At 38.6% G+C, this 27,640-nt stretch overlaps 2 protein-coding genes across 5 annotated transcripts in view; one reads left to right on the top strand and one right to left on the bottom strand.

Annotated features, from left to right (window-relative positions):
• MED23 (mediator complex subunit 23) overlaps positions 1-9,567 on the top strand; it is a 45,028-nt gene extending 35,461 nt beyond the window's left edge. For 3 of the 4 annotated variants that reach the window (XM_007078623.3, XM_007078622.3, XM_042987161.1), the window contains 6 exons: positions 941-1,106; positions 1,924-1,996; positions 3,002-3,216; positions 4,161-4,281; positions 5,030-5,161; positions 6,975-9,567. In XM_007078623.3, coding sequence (XP_007078685.1) covers positions 941-1,106; positions 1,924-1,996; positions 3,002-3,216; positions 4,161-4,281; positions 5,030-5,161; positions 6,975-7,142 — 875 coding nt within the window. In that variant the 3' untranslated portion in view covers positions 7,143-9,567. Of the gene's footprint in view, positions 1-940; positions 1,107-1,923; positions 1,997-3,001; positions 3,217-4,160; positions 4,282-5,029; positions 5,162-6,974 lie in introns of those variants that run through there. The other variant, XM_042987162.1, reaches the window with a different exon arrangement.
• Positions 9,568-10,375: 808 nt separating this feature from the next.
• On the bottom strand, positions 10,376-21,613 carry ARG1 (arginase 1). The gene is made up of 8 exons (XM_007078624.3): positions 21,431-21,613; positions 17,859-17,931; positions 15,201-15,375; positions 13,484-13,643; positions 12,190-12,284; positions 11,764-11,868; positions 11,191-11,327; positions 10,376-10,969 (listed from the first exon to the last, which is right to left on the bottom strand). Exons 1-8 carry the CDS (start codon positions 21,485-21,487, stop codon positions 10,803-10,805), a joined length of 969 nt encoding a protein of 322 aa, XP_007078686.1. The 5' UTR covers positions 21,488-21,613; the 3' UTR covers positions 10,376-10,802.
• Positions 21,614-27,640: the final 6,027 nt, after the last annotated feature.

Here is a 27,640-nt window from a genome sequence, read left to right as displayed (position 1 = left end):
GACATCTTAAATTAGCAACATCAACTTAGCTGCCAAATAGGCAGAAATTCACTCCATTAAAATTTAAATCTTAAAAACAGACCTTACAAGGTTTGTTTCAAAGAAAAAAAAATTGATCTCCAAAAAAATATACTATGTATTGTAGTAAATGCATCTGTTTGCTACTGCAGAATATAGAATTTTGTTACTTTACTTTATTATTTTTTTAATATGAAATGTATTGTCAAATTGGTTTCCATACAACACCCAGTGCTCATCCCAACAGGTCCCCTCCTCAATGCCCATCACCCACTTTCCCCTCCCTCCCACCCCTAGAATTTTGTTGCTTTAAACAAATCCTTGGATGCTTTTAAAATAGATTAATAGATAATAATAAAACTTGTTTTTCCCTCCTTTTTAATGAAAAAGCTGATTTACTTATATTTTGATTTCTTTTTTTGATTTCATGTTTTAAGTTATAAGCACACCATGTTTAATATGTTTGTATACCATATCACTATTTACTAGGTAGAGCAATTTTACGTAAATGGGCACGATTTATTTTCTTACACAAAGAGATTTATTTCCTGAAGTAAAAGAATTACTCATTATAATGTTCTTACTACCTGCCTTACAACTATTGAAAGAAATAGGTAGATGAAGCCTAGGGCTACTTTGGTTGCATCTATGGCTGTCATGTCACAGTTATAAAAGCACACCTATAGAAGACCAGCTATTTCTACCTTGTGATTATGCATTTCAGTTATGTCAAACGTATTAGTGTATTTGGTTCATGGTATTTGCCTCTTAATTTCTGCTCACTTATTGAGGCCTCATAATCATAAATTGATAATCAAATGAGATGCTTACATGTGAAACATTGGAAAACTGTAAAGCACTCTACAAATATGAGCCATTAATTTCAAAACAAGCAAACAGTTATTGCTTTAATCATCTGCACCGATGGCTGGCAAATCTCCCGGTCCATTCCCAAACTGCGACTGGAGATTCAATGAGTTTCCCAACCCAGCTGCCCATGCACTGCATGTTACTTGTGTGGAGCTCATGGCCTTGGCCGTTTCAGGTGAAGATGTTGGAAATGCTCTTCTAAATGTCGTCCTGAAAAGGTCTGTATCCTGTTTCATGCAGTAAGATTCATTGTTTTTTGTAAAGAGAATGATATTTTATTAGGAGCTGTTAGACAAATCTGTTGTCCCAAGGCTGATGCACTTGGGACAGTAACTGTCTTTTGGTCCCAGATTTTGTCTTTGTGATATAGATATAATGGAGGGAGCCCTGGACAGGGTCAGAAGACCTGGGTTTGTTCCCACGTCTACTATTTTTTTTTTAATTAAAAACAAAATTTTTTTTTTAACATTTATTCATTTTCTAGAGAGACAGAGCACAAGTGGGGGAGGGGCAGAGAGAGGGAGACACAGAATCTGAAGCAGGCTCCAGGCTCCGAGCTGTCAGCACAGAACCTGACACAGGGTTCGAACTCACAGACAGCGAGATCTTGACTTGAGCCAAAGTCAGACGCTTAACCAACTGAGCCACTCAGGCGCCCCCCACCCCAACCTCTACTCTTTAGTAGCTGTTTGACATTTAAGTTAGGAATAAGGTTATCATCTCACTAAAGATAATCTTTCAAGATTCCTTTCTTGAAGATCAGCATGAAGTGGGGGATAATGATTGGAGAAGTGGAAATAAGTGGCAATAGTCTTAACATCCCAGCAACCGCTGTTAAAGGAGACAACCAAAAAAAAAAGCTTTTGGATATTTAAATTTTTACTCAATGAAAATCCATTGTAGTTTTATTGGAGTAGATCAGTTGTTAGCCCCAATTTATATATGTTGTCAAAATAAGATCCATTATTAACCGTATAAGGGTGTTTTTGTAATTTCACATTTTTCATATTTTTCTTCTGTTTTCTTCACTTATAGTCAGCCTTTAGTGCCAAGAGAGAATATTACAGCATGGATGAATGCAATTGGACTCATCATCACTGCACTGCCAGTGAGTTAATCATTTTGATTTGTACCAGAATACAGTTGTTCGCTGTCAGCCAAAAGAATAAGATGCATGAAAAAAAAAAAAAAAAAAAAAAAGCATGTAAGATGCCCTTGTATAAGGACGTCATGCAATTAAGGAAGTGGTTCATATTTTTCAAGTTTTCATATCATTGTTGCTTCAGACACCTACAGTGACTATTTTGTTTGCCTTCTTCAGATCTAAAAATCTGCCTGACCAATGGGTCTCGGTATCCTTTGTCTGACCAACTTTAGTTCTTACATTATCTATCCAACCTTAGTTCTGATCTGCTTTTGACCACTTAACATGCTATATATCTAGAGCCTTTCACTCATGCAAATAACACTTGTTGAGATATGTCTGAGGTACTTCTGATGTGTTATAGAACGAGACATTATGCAGAGCCCATCTTCCTTCTGTCAGCTTCTCTGAAGCCTGTTCATTCTTTGCCAGCTTAGGTTCTGCTTCTTCAGTGAACCCTTCCTGGACCTCCCCTCATGTGAAGTCTCCCTTCTGTGACCTCACATGTGTCTACTTAGCACTATTCAGTTGTCTATTGTGATACCTTTCGATGTCAATGACATTATCTAACTCTGTGCTCTCCAAACTTGTTTGCTTATGCACATCTATGAATCATTTTTTCCTTGCACACCTCCAAAATATCTATATTTATCTGTGAGTTATATATGTGTACCAGTGTTGTCTGTATAATAGGTATTGGTAAGGGCAATTTTCCATACACTAGTATCAGATACTAGCCCTCTAACTCACAGACACTTATCCCCAGGTTCTTAACTGTATTTGACTTACTGTGAAACCACTCACTTTTGATTTCAAAATCTCCATTACACAAAAACACAAGCTAGATAAGTAAAAAATTTTAAAGAATGAGAATGTGCCATTATGTTAGGCTTTGGAGTGGAATATTAGAAATGGGGTGGAATACTGGATAAGTGATCATTTTCATCAGGCTTTCCTCTCATTTTAAAGGAGCCATATTGGATTGTTCTTCATGATCGAATTGTGAGTGTTATCAGCAGTCCCAGCTTGACCTCTGAGTCAGAGTGGGTTGGCTATCCATTCCGCCTCTTTGATTTCACTGCTTGTCATCAGTCCTACTCCGAGATGAGCTGCAGCTATACATTAGCTCTCGCACATGCTGTGTGGCACCATTCCAGCATTGGGCAACTTTCTCTCATTCCCAAGTAGGTATTATGATTTCTTAAATAAATTGGACTCTTTTTGTTTTGTGTGTTTTTTAACTCATTTACACATGAGGTATGCATCTCATTCAATAGAACAACTTGCAAAGTGAATTTTAATTACATAGAGTTTCTAAATAATGAGGAAGCTCTTTAATTTCAGAATTTTCTGTAAAAATTAATTTGTATATGCAAGAAATAATCTGATATCTAGTTTTCCATCACAGTTTCAGGAGACTTCATCAAATGCATGCTTTTTCCAGAATATATCTCACAAGTTGTATTTTGAACTGTATAACTCATATTAGCCTGTTTTCTGATTATTTTTTCTTGACTATACAATTGGTATTACTTAAATTCACATTTCTTGAGTATGGCATTTATATTAGATTGGCCATTCTCTTTTTATTTCAGATACATGTTTTTCCTACTATTCAAAAGTAGAACATTACCGTGAAACCTTCCATAAGCCAAAATGGCGTAAAGTGAAGCATATCCCACTCTTTCTAAAAGTTCATGTTACGCCACTTCGCTTTTATGGAAGACCTATATTAGTACCTATTTTTGCAAACCAAAAGAAGACCAAAGAGAATTTTTGCTTTTACAAAAAAAAAAAAAACCATCGCTATAATAATGTAGGTCTTTTGTAAAAGCAAAGTGGCATGATGCAAACTTTCAGAAAGCACTCAGGGGATCCGGGGGTACCTGTAATTCCCCTGTCACTTAGTAATTGTACTGTTGAGAATGACTCCTAAATCTGAAGTAATTTATTTTGATAATCAAATGAAAATAATAGCCAGTGAGAAATGTAAGATTAATTAGAAAGAGAAACTTTAAAAAATATTACAAATTTTACAAATGCTTGGGTAGGCTACATCAACAAAGTTCAAATAATTCAAATGATTTAAAGTCACAGGAAATTTTTATTTTTAATCTTCGAATTTTAGGTTTCTCACTGAAGTCCTTCTTCCTATAGTGAAAACTGAATTCCAGTTGCTTTATGTGTATCATCTTGTGGGACCATTTTTACAAAGATTTCAGCAAGAGAGAACTCGATGTATGATAGAGGTAAAATATAATCTGGCTTTTCTGTGATAAGATTAAGTCCTAAAAGATCTATGTAAGTTTATTTCCCAGTGTTTTCCAACCTGCATATCGTAACCATTAGTAATGAAATTAGTTTAATAGGCTCTAAAAGCAATTTTAGAGGATTTAGCGTGCCTGTAACTTAGAATGCGTATAATGAGTTTGGTGCGGGACGTACTGAATTGGAAATATAGGGGAAATAACCATTATCAAGCTTGAGAAGAAAGTTAAGATGGAGAAGTGCATTTGAGAGCCTGCACTATAGTGCAGAGGAATTGATTAAAATCATGGAAATGGATGAAGTCAGTCAGTCTTACAAGAATACAGAGAAAAGAAAATGAGACAGGAATAGAACCTTAAAGTATGAGCCACCAAATGGAACTAAGAAGGTACAATCTGAAGTATCTCTGAGACTGTGGTTATCTCAGACACTGAGAAGTGGTTTCTACAAAAGAGATTGTCTACCTCTTAATTTTAAGCGACATTCCTGAGTTACGAAGAGAAACTACGTTTAAGCCCTATTGGGGGGGGAGTTTTGTAGCACTCTGGATTCCATTATTAATGCAGACCGTATATATCCCATGCACATAGAGGTTTGTATGATCAGCGACAATTCTTCAACAAACATGTTATCCCTCTGTGTTTGTCTTGTAATGGAGTCCAGCTGCATCATTCTAAATTACTGAATATTTTTGCCCATTTAAGTAATTTTATATTATTTGTTAAATAGATCGGTGTGGCATTTTATGACATGTTGCTGAATGTAGACCAGTGCAGCGCCCACTTAAATTACATGGACCCCATCTGTGACTTCCTGTATCATATGAAGTATATGTTTACTGGTGACAGCGTAAAAGAACAAGTAAGTTAATTTTATCTTTTAATGATGTTTAGTTTAGACAACTTGACTATGTGATGATATACTTTTGTTTGAGATTTTTAAATTTTTTTCTTTTAAGAGGAGAAGGCTGATGTTATTAGACCTTTTAGGCTATATGAACACATTATTCTGCATGTATAAAGTAATAGTAAATACATGTTATCATTTCTCAAACTTTGCCCCCTTGATATTTGCAGCAGGGCATCTGAAAAAGACCGAGGTTGTTGATTAATAGTAATCTCATTAGAAAGAAACAGTATGGTATGACTACTTTTTGAAAAGACCAGGGAGGTGTGGTGTAAAGAGTAAAGGAGGTCCTGCTTTTCCCCCACAGTGATTAGGGTACACTCTGGAGACATTGGACATATTGCAGCATGACTAGAAAACTGAAGCCAGGGGGATCACGAGAATAATTCGGAAAGGGTATTTGAAGGAACTGGAGGAACTTAACATGAATTGTCAAAGTCCCAGGGAATTGTTCATGTTCTCACTATTTGGAGGATTGCCATTTGGAATAGGCATTAGATTTGTTCTGTGTCACTTCAAAGGGCACACAAACTCCAGTGAAGTTAAAGGGAAGCACGTTCTGAGTCAACATATAAAGAGCTACTTTCTAGTAAAGTCACTGGAAAGTGGCAAGGACGTCCTTGAATCAGAACTGAGTTTCCTTATCTGTAGGAAACAGAATCTTGGCTCTTTTAGAAGGATGGAGGTAGGGCAGGTAGGTGAAGGCAGGTGAACTCCTCTCCATACCTTAATGTTATTCTTTCTCTGGTAGGAAAGGAAGGTAAGTTGATATATAAACACATGAATCCTAGTCTACTGGATTGTTTCCTTGGACCTAGGGACATGGGGTAGGGAGGATGTTGATTCCTTTATGCCTCAGCAAGATTGTCAAGGAGATTTGAGTGGGAACCAATACAGAAATGTTTTATTTAGCATATCCTTTATATTTAGGCCTGAAAAATATGTATATTTGGGACACCAGGGAATACAGAAAGGAAAAATTATTAATGGGCTGATTTTTCCTGGTAAGATCAAAGAGCATTTGAATGAAGCTAAGAAAGCCATGGAACTGCTTGATGTTTTTATTTCCAAGTAAAAGTAGATTTTTTTTTTTTAAGTTTATTTCTTTATTTATTTTGAGAGAGGGTGTGAGCACGGGAGGGGGAGAGACACGGAGAGAGAGAGAATCCCAAGTAGGCCCCATGCTGTCAGCTCAGAGCCCGATGGTGGGGCTTGATCCCACAAACCGTGAGATCATGACCTGAGGCAAAACCAAAGTTGGAGGCCCCTAAGTAAAAGCAGATATAATGTTATTTTGTTTCAATTCCAAGTATAAATCAAAACCAAAAAATTAGCTGTGTTGATAAATGTTACAGATATAAGTTATTCAAAGAACTTCAAAGTATAATCATGCTTCACGCTTCTGTGATGGTGGCATTTTAAAAGGAGGAAGAACGCGTAATGTACGCTATACTAGCTTTTGACAGTGAGATGACTGGCTAGCTAGGTAAGTGGGTATGTTTTTGTAAGTGTATGCATGTATAGATATATGCACACACACATATACACACATATATAACATATAATGTGTGTGAGGGCGAATGCAGTTTTTTCCTCGTGTACGAGAATTTTATTTGCTTTTGTTAAAACCTGAAACACATAAGAAACTCTTCATCCAGCCCACTCTACTCCCTAGTTTATCATCTCCAGATATGCATAAGTCACTTCTTTCAAGGTGGGAAATTGAAGTTCTCTGGTTAAAATATTTTTTAATGTGTTTATTTCGCAGGTAGAGAAGATTATCTGTAACTTAAAACCAGCTTTAAAACTCCGTCTTCGATTCATCACACACATTAGCAAGATGGAACCAGCTGCAGTGCCCCCACAAGCCATAAATAGTGGGTCTCCAGCACCTCAGTCTAATCAGGTGCCAGTGTCTTTACCGGTCACTCAGTGAGGGCAGGGTGTACCGCGGTGAAAAGGAAGACACATCTGTCTTTGGAAGTGGACTCAAATCTATTAAATCTGAACATGATCCTGCTACATAGAGAGAGATACAGTAGAAGCAGTGATGTTCAGATTGTTTTATTTTGATTCAAATGATGAATCTGTTGATACTTTACAACTCCCATCTCCCTACCGGTATTTTTGTCTCTAAGAGATGAACTACATGTTGCTCATATCCATCACAATTTATTAGAGCTACCTAGGAATACTGAGGTATCTATGATCAAATGACTCTTACTAGATCCTTTCGATCTTTCCTATCTAGTCCCCGGTTTTATTTTTAATTTTTATTATTAATGACTTCTGCTTTCAAATACATTGTTTTAAAGGCAACACACATGTGAAATAGTTATTACAAATCATTTTATACATAAATCTATCTTGGTGTATCTTTGGGATAGGAGATTTTTGTCAAGTAAGGGACTCGAATTTTCACTTCATTGCAGGAGCAAACACAGTTTCCTATTCTTTTAAAAATGGCTTAAAATTTTTACCATAGATTTCCAAAGAAATGGGCTAACATTTCTATTAAGGCAGATTGGCAAGTTTTTGCTTTTGCTATGGACTTGAACTTACTGTATGAAATGAGTTTCAAAGCCATGTAAAAAAATAACACAGAAAGGCATAAACTTAATAAAATAATACTTAAATGGTGATTCTCCAATCTCTGTTTCTAAAAGTAAATTAATTGCTTTTCCAGGTTGACACTCTCACCTGGCCAATGATGTGATTCTTTAAGTTTTTATACTCTTGAAATTCTTAAGTTAATGTATTTTTAATTATAGCATACATTGTGGTTCTTTATGGTTTATCAGATTTTAAGAGGCAAACTTAATTTGGGGAGGGTGGGGCAATGGCGTTAAGATTGTAAGATTTGAAAATAATTAGTAAAATCTGTTGAATGAGCAAACCGTCTGATTACTCAGTCTGAACGGGTGTCTGCTGTGTTCCAGGCAGTATGCTGGCTAGGTTGTAACAAGAGAACTGGGCTGTTTCTACAGGTTGTACACTGCATTTGGTGACTGACACTGACCTAATAAACTGTAGTTTACTCTCATTTATTTTCTCCACTTTCCTGACATTGACCTAGGAACTAAGAGTTACTGATTTTTTTTTTAAGGAATTAGAAATGTGGCCAACTGTATTTTAGATTTTTATTTCTGAATACATTTCTCTTAGATCTCTCCTTGTGGTTCATATTATTGTAATCACTACATCTTTATTTGCCATGCAAGTCTGACTTAAAATGTATGTAATGGTATAAGTAATTTTTCTAGGTTAATAATTTCCTTAAAATTCTCCAGAAATGTTATGCTAGAAATGATTTCAAGTGTTCCCTTTGGCATAGTTTCACTTACTCTTACTGACTTGAAGAATATATTGCTTTGAGATCCTAGAATGGAATCATTGTGACTCTGGTATTACACAAACAGAATAAAGGAAGTGAAAATCAGTGTGACTGTCTCAAGGACAAATACATTCCAGTTAATTTACTAAAAATTCCATTTGTTTCCTCTCTAGCTAAAAATAAGGGGATATGATTTTCCCAAAATAGGCTTTTAAAAGAATTGTTAATCAGAGACAATAGAAGAAGATAGAAGCTTTATTTGGGTTTAGAATGCACCTGAGGGAAAAACATCGCCTTTATATTCATTTCATCCTCAAAGTTTTTCTTTTTGAAAATGAATAGTAATCTAGAGTGGCTCTGTCCCATAGGACTTTCTGCAGTGGTGGAAATATTCTGTATCTGTGCTGTCCAGTACAAGACTCAGAAGGTCCGTGTACTGAGCACCTGAAGTGTAGAGCTGCATTTTTAATTTTATTAAGCTTTAAATAATTTAAATAACCCCACGTGGCTATTGTATTGAACATTATACTTTACAGTAAGATGTATCATAATTGCTTTGACCTAAAAGTAATTCAGTAAAATACGTATCTGACAGAGTCTATAATGTCAACAGATTTAAAATTCTGGATTGCTTGTGAAAAATCAGGTGATAGGGGCTCTTTAACACATAGCTGTTACAACAACAATAAAAATCCTTTCATGGGACCTGCTTCATCACAGAGTCCATTTGAGTTTCTATGTAAGTTGGGGAGAGGGGGAAGAGTTTGCTTCCCTGGTTTTAATTATATACCTGACCCTTGAACAACACAGGGGTTAGGGGTGCTGCCCCCCACACAGTCGAAAGTTTGTAACTTTTGACTTCCCAAGAGTTTAACCACTGATAGTTTACTGTTGACTAGAAGCCTTACGGATAACATTAGCAGTCAATTAACACACATTTTGTCTGTTACGTATATAATATACTGAACTCTTACAATGAAGCTAGAGAGAAGAAAATGTTATTAAGAAAATCCTAAGGGGGCGCCTGGGTGGCGCAGTCGGTTAAGAGTCCGACTTCAGCCAGGTCACGATCTCGCGGTCCGTGAGTTCGAGCCCCGCGTCAGGCTCTGGGCTGATGGCTCGGAGCCTGGAACCTGTTTCCGATTCTGTGTCTCCCTCTCTCTCTGCCCCTCCCCCGTTCATGCTCTGTCTCTCTCTGTCCCAAAAATAAATAAAAAACGTTGAAAAAAAAAAATTAAAAAAAAAATCCTAAGGACAAGAAAATACATTTACAGTACCGTATGTATCAAAAAATTGTATATAAGTGGACCCATGCAGTTCAAACCCATGTTGTTCAAGGGTCAACTGTAGTTTACTCTCATTTATTTTCTCCACTTTCCTCACTATATTCCATAGCCAAGATGAGTTTTCAGGGTGTTTAAGGATTTCAGCTAATGAGATACACTCTGATTACAATGAGTAAAAGTAAGAAGTTTGGAAGCCACAGATCATTTTAAGTGAAATTCCTATCCGAGTTAGATCTTAGAAACAATAGCAATTTGATTTCTTTTTTCTACCTCCAGGGTAGGCCTCCAGAAAGCCTACGTGAATAGAAGCTTTGCTTAAAATATAAACCAACACCATGTCTGAGGTTTTTACAAAAGTAAAACATGATCGTCAAACATTAATGAATGTGGAGATTCCCCAGGCCCTATCATTGCCCATTTTGCAGTTGAAGAAACCAGAGCCAGAGTTTCATTTCACCAGGCTTACAGAATTTTGAGGATGATGATTTCACTGTGGCTTTTTAAATCCTTAGCAATTCCATGTATTTAGAAACATGTAGACATGAGAGAACCTTAATATAGAGAGTTTATTATAAAAATCACATCTTTTGAACAACTTAAGAATATGATCCCTTTCAGGTGGGGTAAGCTTAATCTGCTGACATCAGGAGTCCCATTCTACATGTGTGGGCTTAAACAGGTGTGTGTTTGTTTTAAAGGCCAGCAAATTTTATTTGGAAGTTAACGTATCCTTCTCTAAGGATGTCTTTTGCCAAAATGAGAAATACAAACTTTTCAGTTTCACAGAAGTTAGAATGTCCAAGTCTTGAATTTCATACCAGAGGGAATTGATAGTTTATACTAATTTTAATAATAATTACCAAGGCAGAAGATTTTTTGGAAAGATCAAATCATTGGGGCAATAGCTGTAAGCTTAAGTTATTAGATTGGCGAATTATGACATTAGCTATGAGATTTTTACATGGCATGTCCACATTTACTTAGGTGGGTTAAGGTAGTCAATAGGCTTATGATTACCCTCCCGAGCAACTCCAAAGCAAGCCAAGGTTACTGTTACTGCTGTGTTCACTGTTCGAGTTACTTCTTCCGGTGTCTTCCCCAGAGATGGGTTCACTTCCATTATATCTAATCCTGAGAGTAGCCCTGTAATAACAAATGAAAATAATGTAATTTGTTAAATAGTTGACGTTTTTAGTTCATAACCTGACTTGAAATATTATCCAGGAGTGTAAAGAGGTGGGGATTGCATCATGAGATGGGCATTCTGGAAGTGTCCAATGGGCCTTGACTTTGAGATCAGGGGGTATAAATCTATATTGGCCATGTGTACACTTGCTTCTTTATTCACCCCAGTTTTTACCTACCTGTTTTGTAAATTTCTTCTGTAATGTAGAGACCTTCTCTGTAAGTCAGACCTCCCGGGACTGGTGTGCCAGTAGCTGGTGTGAAGGATGGGTCCAGTCCATCAACATCGAAGCTCAAATGAATTGGCCTTTTCTTTCTTTTAAGAGGTGGGAAGGACACTCAGCTTAATTTTTTTTTTTTAATTTTTTAATGTTTACTTATTTTTTGAGAGAGAGAGAGAGAGTGTGAGTGGGGGAGGGGCAGAGAGAGAGAGGGAGTCACAGAATCTGAAGCAGGCTCCAGGCTCTGAGCTGTCAGCACAGAGCCCGATGTGGGGCTCGAACTATGAACCATGAGACCGTAACCTGAGCTGAAGTCGGACGCTTAACCAACTGAGCCACCCAAGGCACCCCAGGAAACTCAGTTTAAAGTTAGTGGTTTAATATGTAGTACAGAAATACAGTTCTTACCTTGTTTCATCAAAAGTAACAATCCAGTGAAGTTCTATGATTTTATATAGAGTCCTTATTAATAACTTAACATCTATTAACATCAGTAGTAAGTCTTTTTAATAATATTTACAAGGATCATACCTTCCTAGTAGGTAGCTGAGTGCTTCTTCCATCACCTTGCCAATGCCCAGTTTATCCACTTCAGTCATTGAAAAATACTTAATACCCAGAGTTTTCAAAATATAGCTATGAAAGAGGAAATATTAATATAACCTACAATTAATAAAGAGTCTAGTTCTATGCACTACTGTTTCCTTTTAAAGAAAAGATCGTTGTGGTATGATACATAAAATATTTGAGTTCTGTGACCTATATGTATATATCAATGTATTTTTAACAGCAAGCCAATATAAAATTCACCTGAGTTATATACATAAATACTTATATGGATATATAGATATCGATATAATGCTTGGTACTTAAAACAATTTTTGTGTCACAGGTTTGACCAGCATGCATGCAAAAGGGAGAAAGCGAAGGTAAATCGCATCAAGGAATTAAACTTACTGTTCCCCAGGGTCCACGTCTCTCAGGCCAATATACACAATATCTTTGGCGGATATGCAGGGAGTCACCCACGAGAATCCTGGTACATCAGGGATCTAAAATTGCAATGTTTCCATTTGGTTAACATGTATGATTCTTGAGCAGATCTTACCTTAGAAGTAAAGGGCACTTATTGGACTGCGTATATCTTACATTTAGAACACGAGTTTCGAGGAAATCATTAAAGACAGCACAAAATTCAGAAGAGAATGCCTGCCTCCCCTTGTGGCACTCTAGATTTGCTTACCCACCCTCACCCTGTGGCCCAGACCTGACCTGAATCATTTGTCAGCATTTACCTGCTCTGTGCCCCATTCCACTGGACCCTGTTTTCCCAAAACTCTGCCATAAAGAAATCAGTGTGCTTTCATTACTTTTGTAGCTTCCTTCTTTCTCTCATCAGTAAGGACTTAATCCCAGAGGATGGCTTAGAGTGACTGGGGGAATTTTTGGGCAGCCCTTTGGTTGCTTTCCAGATGTCCCAGAGCCAGGGATGGCTCTTCCCATGTAAGTTTATAAACCTATCACTTGGTCATCAGTTCTGAGCCTTTAACAAGGGGATTTGCATCCCCAAGGATCATCATAAAGACCAACATACTAAAGCTATATCAATAAAAATTGTTTTATTGATATGCTACAGAATATCAATGAAAATTATGAACCACAGTGTTAAATCTGGAATGTCATATGTGTTAGAAAAGAAGTTTCTAGGGAACAGGAGGTAGTTCTTCCTCTTGCGATGTAGATATGAACTTCTCACAGTAAAGATGTTAAATAATAAGCCATTGTAATACACATTTTAAAACACTTTTGAAAATTCCCATGACATGGAGGGGACACTCGGTAAGAATGAGAGGCTGTGTGGCATGCAGTAGGAAGACGTAGGTTGTCGGAGACCAGTTTTGGCCCTTGCCTTGCCATGTACTTGGCATGTGATCTTGAGCAAGTTATAACCTCTGAACCTCTGCTAACTTGCTTATATAAAGGATCACTTTCTGCCCCACCTACAAAAAAGGGTAGTTTAAAAATCAAAAGGGAAGATATTTGTAAGGTCAGTTTGCAAACTACCATGTACGGCAGAGGCACAGAGCCTCACTACTCTTATCCGCCACCCCCTTTGCTTATTGACTGCTGACAAAATGGATTGAGATCACACCACAAATAAGATGGCACAGGGTTCTTCCTTCCTTTCTATCTCCTGAACTTCTGCTAAAGCGATGATTCTTCTGTAATAGAATACCAACCAGCCTTTTACCTTTCCTTTTAGTTCCTTCAGGAGGAAAGACACAGGTTGTCCGTGCAAGTTCCCACTTGTGGTTGTCAATGGAGTGTTGATATCAGTGTGAGCATCCACCCAAATGACGCAGAGATCTGGGTGGACCCTGGCATGGCCAGAGATGCTTCCAATCGCCATACTACACAGGAAAAAAAAAGTTTGTGTAAACATCGGCTTTGCAGTTTATGACATCCATCATATTATTAACTCAGTGCTCTCACTTGGTTTTCCTTTAAGTCAAAATGGCTGCTATTTCTGACAGATTTTTAATTAGAGCTGCCAATTAAAAGAGAAATCATAGCTTATATTAATTGCTAGCAAGTTATGTTTGCATCAATGGCCTTGCTAAAAAACTTGTGATTTTTTTGTTTTTTGGAAACCACCTTCTAATAAAATTGCAAATTATTATTTTAAGCAAAAAAATCTGTATAAAACACTAACCACATGAATCCCTTAGCATGAGACACTATTTAATTCTCAATATTGTATCAGGCTGATTTTCTGTACTCTCAATTCTCTTGGTAAATACTTCATTCTCTCAAGTGAATTACCACAGAATCCTTCCATTTTTACTAAAATCCAATTATTTTACAATGGGAGAGTATCACTCAGAAATCCTTGTATTCATTTCAGCCAGGATATCCTGGGTGCTTACTCACTGTTCAACACTCAGATCCTCTGCTTGAAGTTTGAGTATTGATTACTCAGCTTGATGTTTGTTTTCCCTTCAGATTTCTTGTCTTGAGGCTGTTTGCCACTCTTAAAATTTCCACTTACAAATGTTTCCACTTAAAAAGAAAGTGAACCCCAGTTTCTCAGCTGAGTTTTAGGGGAAACCAAGGAGCTGAGGTGATTGACTCTTACATCAAGAGTGATTGTAATGTTGTACTTTCTGACCTGATCAGACTTCTGATAACGTCTACCCTCAAGGTCGCTGGATACATTAAGAAGGTTGATGCACAAAAATATTTTTGCCACATTTATAATTGTGAAAATTTGAAAATTACCTGAGTATCTGACAATATGGATATGTATAGTGATTTTTAATACCTTGATGAAAAATAATGGACAATAAAAATTATGCCTATCTATATCATGAAGTAACATAAGGAAATCTGTGCTTTAGGTTAAGAATAACATATAGGATAACACACGCACTTGGTAAACAAAATCAGGTACAATAAAAACAGTACGGCAGGAAAGAAATATGCCAGAATTTCAGTTTCATTTGAAATGGTTGTTAGGAAGCTAAAATTACTACAATCTTATTTACGTGTGTGTATGTTTCAAGAATTTGAAAATATTACCTTTATAATGGGCAGCATAGACTTTAAATATTGACTTTAATAAGTTGTTCCTATTACCCTATTATTGTATCAAGTACAATGAGCTGGCTGTGACTTCCTCATGCTTATTTATTTCGGAATGTAAGTTTGTGTGGAATTGTTTACAGAAATCCATTCATGTCATGTATTTTCTGCTGTAATAAAGATAATGCAAGACTTCAAATAGAGGGGAGTCTGTGTTTCCAAAAGAAAGTAGCAACCAATGCAATTAAAAGGAAAAAAGGCAGAAAATTTGGTATAAAGTATTGATCAGTGCTTTCCCTTTCATATTTTCTCTCTCCTCATGGTTTTGGTCATCCTCCCTCATGCCATTTGTGCCAGACTTCATGGAGAAAAGCATTAAACAAGACCTGTGATCTCCGCCCAGCACCAGGCTGGTCCTTCCATTCTTCTTCACCTCTGCCACCACACCAGCCAGCTGCTCATTCGCTTTTCCCACAGACCTTGGATTCTTCACAATTTCAAAGGGAGGATCATTAGGGACGTCAACAAAGGGCAGGTCCCCGTAATCTTTCACATCACACCCTATAATTAACACCAAAAGTTTCAGGTTACTACATTAAAAAAGATGACAGTCTGTGTACGATGATTCCAAATTTACAAAACAGTGCACTTTTATAAGCAAAGAAAGCATCTGGAAGGACTGCAAAAGTTGCAAAGGCAGAAGAATCCACGTCTACTTTTGCCTGACGTCATCCTCTCAGCTGAACACCGGGGTCTCGGTCAATACTTTTGGAACCAATCCAGTTAGGCTGGACACTAAAGTATGACAGCGATAATCTTCTGGTTTGGGCTTAACGAGTGGCTTCGCTCTCTTGATCTCTCTGTGGCCCTCTCTCTGCCTATGTTCTTTCCACCTTTGCAATAAGCATGTCTTGTATTTATAATAAAAAATAGTTTTTTTAGAAGAATATGTGTGTGTGTGTGTGTGTGTGTGTGTGTGTGTGTGCATTTATGCCCAGAAGGAAATACACTGGTATTTTCTAAGATTCCTGACTCTGTAATTAACAGTCCTTGGTTTCAATCCAATCTGTCACTTGCTGAAGTAGCTCAGCTCTGTCCTCTGTGCATTGGACCTGCCTCAGTAATGGTATCAAAATTCAATAAGTATATTATCAGCAATGAGCCTAACACTTCAGTGAACTCAGGAAATAAAGGCTTTATTATTATACTTTTATAATAGGGAGAAATTGCAGGTAACCCAAAGTTCCTAAGGACATGGGTGCATTTGCTAGAAAGCCTTGCATTAAGCTTCAAGGTACAGAGAGCTTTATGTAAAACTGACATGGGACCAGTTCAGTGTTCTGATCTAACTAGTCATTGTATATTGTATTTATTTTATGCTTGCGCATATCCATGATTCAGTAACACCTTTAAGAGATTTAACTTGATATAAAATCTGACCAAATGATGCTTGTTTACTGAGACATCAGTCCAGTCCATTTACCCAACATTTCTGTTCTCTAGCTCCCTCCTCTTTTCAGCTTCATGAGGTGTAATTCTTATTTACTATTTTATTCTTAATTAATTCTTATTTACTATTTTATTCTTATTTAATTAATTCTTATTTATCATTTACTAAAATTCACTCATTTTAAGTGTACAGGTCAACGAGTTCTAGAAATCTATAGCCTTGTAACCAGCACCATAATCAAGATTTAGAACACTTCCCCTATGCCCCCCAAACTCCCCCATGCCCCTTTGCAGTCATGCCCTGCGCCCACCCCAAGGTAGGCCCCCCTGCTGATCATCTTGCTGTTGCTGTGCTTTTGTCTTTTCTAGAATTTCACGTAAAAGCGGTCATACAGTAGGTAGTCTTTTGAGTCTGGTCTCTTTCACTTAGTATGTTGTCTTTGAAGTTCATCCATGTCCTTGCCTGTGTCAGTGGTCTGTTCCTTTTTATTGTTGGGTACTATCTTATAGTACGGATGTACTACTTGTCATTTATCCATTCACCAGTTGATGGGCATTTTGTTTTCTTTTTTTCTGTTTTTTTTTTTTTTTTTGGCTATATAAATAATGCTGCTAGAAACATTCAAGAGCAAGTCTTTGTGGGGATGTGTTTTAACTTCTCTTGGATAAATACCTAGGAGTAGATTTGATGGGTGAAAAGGCAAATGTATGTTTTTTGGAGAAACTGCCAAACCGCTTTCCAAAGTGGCTCTATCATTATACATTCCCACTGGAAACGGGAGGGTTCCAGTTGCCCTGTGTCCTCTCCGATACTTCATCAGGATGTTATATGCAAAGACAACATCTGCTTTAGCCTGTACTTTTAAATTCTATATCATTTTTTCCTTTGTCTGCTCACGTATGTGTATGTGAATGTATATGTACGTGCATACGCACATACACACTATGCAAACACCAGGTGCTATCGTCATCATCATCATCCTCGACATCATCATTTACTTCCTTTTACAAACAGGGGTCCTCTTGCTAGCATTGTACTTCCTGCTGCCCCTTACTTTTCATTTGCAAATCCCCCACCTCCCTTACCACCCACCCAACCCCAGTTCTTGCACACAGATTCTTATACAGTAAAAAGTTTGGCTGGAAAGACAAAATACCTGAGTGAAGATATTCATCCAACAATACTTACTGAGCATTTTCTCCACACACTGCCATATATATATATATATACATATATATATATATATGAATATATATATATACATATATATATATATGATTGTACTTCTAAAGTTATCACTAGTGCTGCAGTTCTGTGCGATAAATGTCATTCCAGATATACCCCATTCCAGCAGGAGCCTGTACCTTTTTTTTTTTTTTTTTTTTTGAGAGCACATGAGCACACAAGTTGGGGAGGGGGTAGAGGGAGAAAGAGAGAGAGAATCGTAAGCAGGCAGCACACTCAGCGTGGAGCCCAACTCGGGTCTTGATCCCATGACTCTGGGATCATGACCTGAGCGAAATCAAGAGTCAGCACTTAACCAGCTAAGCCACCCAGGTACCCCAGGCTGATCGTCTTTCAATGGAAAAATTACCTTGTTCTTTAAGTTTCTCAAGCAGGCCAGCCTTTCTCAATACTGTAGGGCCTTCTTCCACGCCTCCTCGTGGCTGAACAATTAAACAATAAAATAATTCAGATATGATCAGCTGCCCACAATAGAAACTCTTCTCATTATTTAATCAGTTGAATTCCTACAGAGCTGGGAATTTACACCATCTCATTTAGTCATCACAGCAAGGCAGACTGAATTAGTCCTATGTTAAAAATGAGGATCTAGAATCAGAGAGGTTATAGAGTTCTCCTATGGGCACACAGCTAACAAGTGGCAGAGCCTTATTTCACATCCAAGTTCTTTGGATTCCAGAACCTGCATCGCCTCTTCCCATGACAGACACCATGTTATCAACAAGGTGAGCACGTATTTTGTGCGAAAGCACTCTGATAGAAAATCATGAAAAAGAGAGGGCTTCTTTCTTGGGGTAACTCATAAGCTAATATGGAATTCGTATATTGAACCCCAATTATGGTACTAGGAGAGTTACTTCAATGCAGATACAAGATGCTTTAACGACAAAAACAGGCTGCTCCTAGCTCAGCTGGGGACAGAGCATGTGTCAGGTAAGGCTACATGCAGTAGGTGACATTTCAGCAGAGTCTTGCAACACAAGTAGGTTTTCAGGAAAATGGATGGTGGGATGGAAAAATACTGCAAACCCAGGGGAAAACTTGGGTAAAAGCATAAGGGAAAAAAAAAAGCAAGGCAGGAGAGCCCTACGTGCATGTCCTCATGGCAGTGAGTTAGCGAGCTCCTGGGGAGAGAGCAGGCAGCAGAACGTCATCACTTGGGAGCTGAATCCACAAAGACCAGCCCGGTATTTCAGGTTTTGACCTGCTTAGGCACCATGGACAAGAATTCTCCTCTTGTTGTTTTTACATCAGAAAATCGAACACACTTCCTTCTTGCAATAAATCCTCTCTAGACTCCTGGCAGAATAGAAGTCTTAAGAAACAATTTTCTTATGCACCTCTCTGATTCTAATTTCCAACAAGGCTTTTAGACACAGAACGTTATTTTGCATTGTCCCACGAGATGTGCCAAAAGGCTCATGTGTCTATATCCCTGGGATTGGGGCTATGGCACCAAACGAAGCAAATATTTCTACCTAATTCCAGATGACTCACCCTGGCTGCTAAGCAAATCCTCTATGTCAAATTCCTGTTCCTGACACATGTTGCTCCTTTTCTCCATTCCCTTCTTGAATGACTACCCTCCCCGCCCCCCGCCCCCCCACACACAACCTTCATCAAGCAGATATAATTTCCCTTTCTTTAAACCTCAAGAGAGTGCTGCTTGGCTCAAGTTTTGCCTCTGGTTTTGTACTTGCTTGCTTTGTCTTTCCTCCTTATTAGATTTCAGTCCAATGTTCTTTCCACTTGCAGCGCTGTGTGTTGTAGTTAGGGCTGACACTTACTAGGTGCTCACAGATTGTCACCTTGAGAAAACTCCCTGGTCTTTTCCCCTTTCCTTTCAAGCTTTAGAACAAGTCTTACAGACGCCTTGGTTGACACTATATCTGCTCTAACACAGTGGTTACATTTCCCAGAGTGACTCTTTCCATCATTCTTTATTTGTTTGAGTCAAAATGCTTCTCACGATTGGTATCTCCTCGTTGCTTGGTTTATCCGCCCAGTTTGGAAATCATTTTGTTAACTCTACTGACTCTGAAGCTGGGTCCAGATCCCTAAATGCCCACAAGTGTGAAGTATGCTGTGGCTCTACAGGCATCGACACAAGGCAGGTGCATAGGCTTTGAATCATACAATCCTGTCTGGAACCACACAGCCAAGGCTAGCAACTTAGCAAATTACTAAACCTCTCTGATCCTCAGTTAACTATAAAATAAATATAATACCTCATTTTTTGCCATCGCCTCTCCCCCACCCCTCACTGCCTTGCGAGGGAGTGAGGCAGGGGACGGAGGCTTTTCTCAGACTCAACCTTCTCCTCATCCTAATCCTCTAATCCTCTCCTTTGCCTGTTTGTCAGCCTTCTACCTCCTTTAGGTGAGGAGAGATGCTAATATGCTGGCCACCATTTCCCTCTATGCTATGGCTTAGTGCAAAAATATCTCTGCGTCCTTACTACCACGAGACAGTAAGCTTCATTCTCATGGGGCCATTAATAGGGGAAGAGCCGTAGGGAAAAAACAAAAAAAAGAAATACCAAGAATGGAAAATGCATCAGGCTGTATTTCAAAATACTATCCCTTTGAAGGGCTATCCCTATCAGCATAAGGTCCTCTGCCGAGGTCCAGGGGCCAGAGTATGCTCAGGCTGTTACCTCCCTCCCTCGCTCCCTCCCTTCTGCCTCCCTTCCTTCCTTCTGAAATTTTTTGTTTTCCTCCCTCCTTTCCTTCCTTTTAGTCAGCTATTTTAATTCTGTCTTTGTTAAAACCTGTCCCAAGAATAGGTGAGTACATTGTGGGTTTTGCGATTAACCCCAGCACTAGAAGAAACATTTCTCCGTCAGCCAAATGTCCCCATGATTCGGGAGAGGGCTTTAAAGGACTAGGAGGGAAGTGCTGCCGTATTTACTGACAGTCCAAATGCAGTTTGGGTCTCTACCCTCTGACCTCTCCCAATCTGTTTTGCAATAAAATGCCAGAGTGCCAAGCGCAGGTTCAAAACTAAGAGGAGCGAAGTACGGCCTACATGGGCAAAGAGACAAAGAAGACCCCGTTTGAAATAACAACAGTGACAAAAGTTTCACCCCTAGGAGTTTCAATTCGCTTTGTCAGGTTGCCTTTGTTTTTGTTCTTTATTTCCCCCTTTAAGCACAGATGCATCCTGGAGCCTAAGGTGTCCATAATCACATTCTATCTGCCAGAATGAGTGTGCCCAGGCAGAAGACCATGTAATGAAATGTTCCTGGCATGTGTTGGCAATCAGGGAATTTCATAAATGCATCGGTCCTTTCAATACTGCCAACTTCCAGTTGGATTTTCTTTTCTTTCTTTTTTCCTCCCTCAAAAAGGGCTACACAAAGGGTTCTGCCCAGCCCATGAACTAACACTTTCACAGAAGCATTAAAGCCCTCAAATGATGTGAATCAGTCATAAAGTTGCATAAAGCAATAACATTTAGGTTATGCAAATTACAAGAAGTCTGAAAATCGCTGCCAATCTATGAAATGGCTCTAGGCATTAATACATCCCTAAACCAATGTGTTTTCTTAAAATCCTCTTGCCCTCTATGTATGCACTGTAAAACCCAAAACCACAAGAACATGGAAATCTCAGTGAATAGCTATAATACAAAAATAGTCCATTTCCATTCAAATAAAAATATGTTCTCTTAAACAATAAGAAGAAAAACTTAGTAGGTTCAAATAGAACTGGCTGTGGCTGAGATTAGGAACCACCAGGATAGGTGACATGGTGATCATAATTCTACAATGTTGCAAAAGGGTAAGAAGACTTTAAAATATATATTTCAGGCCCAGTTGCACCAGGGAACTGAACTAACCAGACATGAACACTTTCCTAATTCTAAAGTCTGAAACTCTGTGATAAATTCCAGTTATTCAAAGCCGAGTGTTTTACTCACCTGGCCCTTTGAGAAAGGCACTCCGATGATCCCAATGGATTTTGACTTGGAACTCATGCTCTGCCCCTTTTCTCCGCTGCACTGAGTTCTCCAGCCAGGCACCGCTCTCTACAACCCTCAGTGACAGAGGACACACATTTTCCCCCCATTTATAACTGGGTCGAATCTGTTTACCTTATTCTAATGAGGAAGACTGGCTCCACCCGCTGCACCAAAGCATGACAGGCAAACCGGGATGTCTTGCGAATTCTTCATACCTGGAATCACCACGAGTCTTTGGAGTCCAGGTCTCTAATTAGGTGAGATTATTCATGTCACCGGTTCATCCCATTTTACAAAGTCAGCTGAATGACTGGACTCTTTCCTGACCACAACCTTGATTTCCTAATCATGATAATCTTTTTTAATCACAACCAATTAATCATAACCACACAAGTAGCACCACGGTTCTAGCTGTGGCAACTCGGGGCAGGGCACTTGCCTCCTCCAGGCCTTTGAATCCTCCTGTGTGGGACAGGGCTGGGCCTGGTGAGTCGGTCTCTCACTTCCCCTCCAGTCCTGCAATGCTGAGTTCAGGTGTCACACAGGAGGATTAATGTTTAACCCATGGGACACGCCTCAGACACCACCAGGGTACAGAGGCAGGGAAAGCATATGATTTGCTTTTCTGGTCATTACTTAAAAGGAAAACGAATTACCTGATTCATAACCCGAAGATGTTACCGTACTCATTTTGAAATACGGTGTGCAGGAAAATAACAATTTTTGGAAGCGTAAGGTCCTAATCAAGACATAGAAGTAAAAAGAGCCAACATTAAGTTTTTATCATGTGTCAGATGCTGTCCTGTTTTATATTATATCATTTAATCCTTTACCAATTTCACAGCGAGTCTGACCATTAGTTCTATTTTATGATAAAGACACTGAAGCTCAGAGAAGTTGCCAAATACTATGCATAGGTGATAGGGAACAGCCATGATTCAGTCTTAGGCATTCTGGGTCCACCCAAACACTAGGCTTTACACTCCAAACACGGGTGAAGCGTCAGCTTTCTGTGCCTGTCAAACCTGTGTGTCCTTGGAAGTTATTTATCATCATGCAGAAGTATGAATTTAAAAGAAATGCACCCTAAAAATTCCTCACAATTCAAACTGATACCATTGACATTTAAAAGGAAATTTAATTTAGTAGAAACTAATGTCTTTTTCCTATTAACGGAAGAGAATATTGTGGAGTATTTAAATGCCATAAGGGCAGGAAGCGTTGTCTGCTCTATCCCCAGTGCCTGGAACAGTGCTGATATGTGATAGTCACTCAATAAGTATTCATTGAATGAGCAAATGAGGAAACCAAGGTCTCACAAGTCTATCTTGATAGGACCTTTTCTAATTAGGCTTCTTTTTTTTCAGAGTTTTATTTATTTCTTTTGAGAGAGAGAGAGAGAGAATGCAGGGGAGGGCGAGAGAGAGGGAGAGAATCCCAAGCAGGCTCTGTGTTGTCAGTGCAGAACCTGATGCAGGGCTTGATCTCACAAACTGTGAGATCATGACCTGAGCTGAAGTCAAGAGTTGGATGCTCGACCGACTGAGCCAGCCAGGTGCCCCGTAACTAGGCTTCTTATCTTTCCCTTGTGAATTGGTCTATGTATCCTAGATATTTACTTGTGGTGTTTTGCATAGCTAGGTATTCACTTCTCATGGTGTTCATGTTGCAAATAGCTATTTCCAATCTATCACTGTTTACTCTGATAACTTTGCATAGGTTATCACTGAAAAATCTTTCAGTTTGAAATAGACAGTTGAATATTTCCCCCCTAGGGCTTTGTGTTTTGGCAATTTCATTTAAGTCCTTCCTACTCCAAAATCACAAAATGTATCTCTATATTTTTTTCTGTTTGCTTTAGAGTTTCCTTCACATCTAGTTCTACATCCACTTCTACACTAGTTCTTCCATCTATATTTTTCCCCGCATAGTCCACCAGTTTCCTCAACAGCACCCATTGAACAATCCATTTGTTCGCCACTGAGTTGTACCTCCAACGTGCACTAGGTTGCCCTAATGGCGTAAGTCTGTCACTGAGTTCTTCTTTTCCATTGGCTTGTTTCCCTGTGGCCGCACCGGCTCCCCCCTGTTTTATTATCATGGCTGTGTGGTATACCTTACCATTCTTTGGGCAAGAGTAACATTTTTGCTCTTCTTTTTCAAAGGTGATTTAGCTACTGCTGTGTCTGGGTGGCTCAGTCGGTTAAGCATCTGACTTAGGCTCAGATCATGATCTCACAGCTCGTGGGTTTGAGCCCTATGTCAGGCTCTGTGCTGACATCTCAGAGCCTGGAGCCTGCTTCAGATTCTGTTTCTCTTTCTCTGCCTCTCCCCCACTTGGACTCTGTCTCTTTCTCTCTCAAAAATAAATAAATTAAAAAAAAATTATTTAGCTACTTACAGGCCTCTATTCTTCTACATATTTAGACCAAGTAATTAGATTCCTAAAAAAGAACCCTACTGGAGTTTTTTACTAGATTTATAGATTAATCCATAGAGATTTGCTTTCTTTCAAATGTTGTTGTCAGCATTTTTTATTTTACTCTAACATCCTGAAAGCTCCTTTTATGCCAAGTGGAGGTCGCCTTCCTACTGTTTGATCCATTGATTACAACCCTTCAAACCAAGTAAAACTATCTCTTGACTGCCATGTCTTTCTTGGGTCCTCCATTGTTTAGCCTCAATATCCCCAAATACCTCACTTGGGGTGTGTGTGTGTGTGTGTGTGTGTGTGTGTGTGTGTGTATGTGTTACATAACTACTACTGTTTTCCAGGTTACTAACCTAGTCACTCTTCAAAACACTTTCTGGCTTCCCTGTGCCCTTCTTAAGTAAGTGGCTCCATCCAGAACCACATGCATACCTCTAGATATAGATGGAGTCATCTGGCCCATCAAAGAAAAAAATGGCAATGCTTGAATCTTCCAGGTCACTGATAAAAATGTGGAAAATGGCAGCACTTACGTAAGAGCTTCTTGGCATTCCACTGGAAACCTCAACTCAGGCTGGCATAGCTCCATTAATTAATCACCAATCCATAGGTATAGCTGTCCTAAATCCCCAACTTAACCACTTCATCCTGTTCGTAAGGACATCATAAGGAAAACTGCCAAGTGTGTCTAATTCTTGCTATGCTTTGTCTGCTACCTTTTGTCATCTACCAGTCTGACTTCCCAGTCAAAAGTAATGAATTGACTTTGATGCATACTGTTCTTGGAAAATATGCCAACATCTGGTGATCCCTGCTTCCCTCTGCCCATAAACACAAACCATGTTTTCAGTCTCCAAAGTTGTCATCTCAGGACTTCCAAAGGAAGAAGACAGAGGCTATCTTACCTGTGTCATCCCATCAGGGCTCCACTTTTTCCAGGCCAACTCTTTTATTTATTGTAGAGTGTGTGTACAATACATGCATATCTCTCTCTATAGATATATAGATATATAGATAGATAATAGATATAGATATAGATATAGATATAGATATACATATACATATACATATACATATACATATACATATACATATACAGTGTTGTTAAAGCCCTTTTCCTAACAATACAAACCTCTTAACCAATCTCTTTCTCTCTCTCTTTTTTAAATCCTGTCTGGTATTTTCCTGAGAATGGGATCACATCTTATTTGATTATGATCCAAAGCCAGTAGGATGAGATTTGACACATGGGCCTTTGTACTAGTTTCTTAAGGCAAAATACCACAAACTGGATGACCTAAGACAGCATAAATCTACTGTCTCATCATTCCAGAAACTAGAAGTGTGAAATCCAGGTCTTCCTTGCCTCTTCCTAGCTTCTGGTGATTTCTCAGCAATCTTTGCCATTCTTGTTTTGTAGATGCATCACTCTAATCTTCCCGTGGAATTCTCCCTGTGTCACTGTGTTTTCACATGCCCGTCTTTTTATAAGAGCACAGGTCATATTGTGTTAAGTGCCCATCCTACTCTAGGATAACCTCATCTTCACTAATGGCAACTGCAGTGACACTATTTTCAAATAGGGCCACATTCGGAGGCACTAGAGATTGGGACTTTAACAAAACTTTTGGGGGAATACAATTCAACCCTTAACTTCCCTCAATGAATATTTTTGCAGTAACAAAGAAAAGATAAATAAGTTGCATGATGAGAGGAACCAAAAAATGACATATCTCTTAGTCTCTACTTTTTTCTCCTTTTGAGGCTCTAAACTGTGACTAATTTCTTGCATTAACTTTTCCTCAGCCAGCTCACAGATAAGGCTCTGTTCAGATGAAGATCAGGATTTCTAGCACTTTTAGGGAGGGCTGGAAAATACACAGAATCCAAAGAACTAAATCTCTAATGGAGTGATTTCAAGGCACATTGTCCAGACTCTTTAAGTCCAGTGCAGTAAAGATAGGGCTGCTGCTGGAACACTTCAAGTTTTTGGAAAAGTTTACACTGGATAATTCCTGGATAAGTTACTTAGTCATATCTCTGGGTAATGACTCTCAACCCTTTGAGGCAAACCGGAAGCCTAAGTAGAGAGCGTGGCCACGAAAGAAGGTAGACTTTGAATGTCCGGCTCATGTTGCTTCATGTTGCTTCATGACTATATGTTTATAATCTCTTCCTCTGTCTTCACCTTCCTCTCTCCTTACCCAGCCAGACTTGAAACAGCTTTCCTGGGAGTTTGGAGACTACAGGAAATAAAATACCAAAGAATAATATTACTGATATCTCTAGGAGCAGAAGGAGCTCAAGACCACGTTGCACCAGGTGACAGAGGGTAACCCAAAAGTGGGAGCTCCACCCACATTGGTTCCCTGGGTTCTCCAGAGATATCACACAGTGTCCAATGGGCCTTGGTGTCAAGAGAAGATATTTAAGTTCCATTTTGGAAGCTGCAGCTACATATTAAAGAGAGTCTAAAATAGGGAGAAAGAAGAAAGAAATAATAGGAAATTAAAATCACTAAGTTCAGGGGCATCTGGATGGCTCAGTCAATTAAGCATCCAACTCTTGGTTTGGGCTCAGGTCATGATGCCACTGTTCATGTGATCGAATCCCACATGTGACGCTGCACTGTCAGTACAGAGCCTGCTTGGGATTCTCTCTCCCCCTTTCTCTGCCCTTCTCCAACTCATGCATGCCCATCGTCTCTCCCTCTCTTCCTCAAAATAAACAAACAAACTTTTTAAAAAAGATCACTAGGTTCAGGAGCACATGAGTCCGGTCTGGGTGACATCTGGAAGTAGTATGGGGACTTAATGTCCTGCACTAATGGGTAAAGATTAGAACCAGAGAACAAGACACCATTATTTTAATCTAGATTTTCTCTGAGGTAAATGTAGAGAAACCCAGAACATAGCATGGTAGACAAAAATAACTGTGGCCCCTGAAGTAGAGTGGCTTGTCCAAATCACACAACTATTTGAGTCTAAACAGAGACTGGAATCCGCATCTTTTGGATCCTGCTAATGCTATTCCTACTTCCTTGGGCCACCTCTCTTCACCTGTGAGACTTCTTTGTTCTTATAAATGAGACAGTCATCCTATAGCTTTTAAAATATTAAAGGGATTTTCAGAATCTCTCAGACACTAAACCTGGTGAGTAGTAAAAAAACATAGTCTCAAACATTTGACAAAAAAATCTCCAGAAAATTCATCATGTTCTCCACCCAAATCCAAAGAGTCAAGCCAAATTTGTATCTTATGTTTCTGTATTTTCTTTCTTTTGATTGGTTCTATTAAACGGTGCACACCTTCGAAATCCAACTTCTCTGGAAATTTAACAGAAATTAAAAGCAAAATTCTTTCTTTGCTGAGAGATTTTAGTGTGTCTTCATATTAATTGGCACTGAATATCAATTTCTTATAATTGTTAAAGGAAATCAGAAGTGTGTTAATTTAAGAGATGGTAAGCTGGTTTTTGCTTTGTTTTTGTTTTTGTTTGTCTTCCTTTTTGTTTTTGCTTTTGTTTTGTTTTTGTTTTTGTGTTTTTGTTTTTGTAAAATAAAATATCTGGGCTAAAGCTCTGAGAACTAACTTACGTAAGTTTCCACTGAGGCATTTCTGACGGAAAGTGTGTTTTTGTTTAGTTGTTTTTAAGATTCTTCTCTTCGACTTTGTTTTTCTGTAATTTTAGTGTGCTGTATCTAGCTGTGGATTTCTATACATCTTTCTTGAATTTG

The sequence above is a fragment of the Panthera tigris genome, chromosome B2, assembly GCF_018350195.1.
Source record: "Panthera tigris isolate Pti1 chromosome B2, P.tigris_Pti1_mat1.1, whole genome shotgun sequence".
NCBI lineage: Eukaryota > Metazoa > Chordata > Mammalia > Carnivora > Felidae > Panthera > Panthera tigris.
Note: the sequence above shows the minus strand (reverse complement) of the source record. Positions and strands in the feature narration are given on the sequence as shown.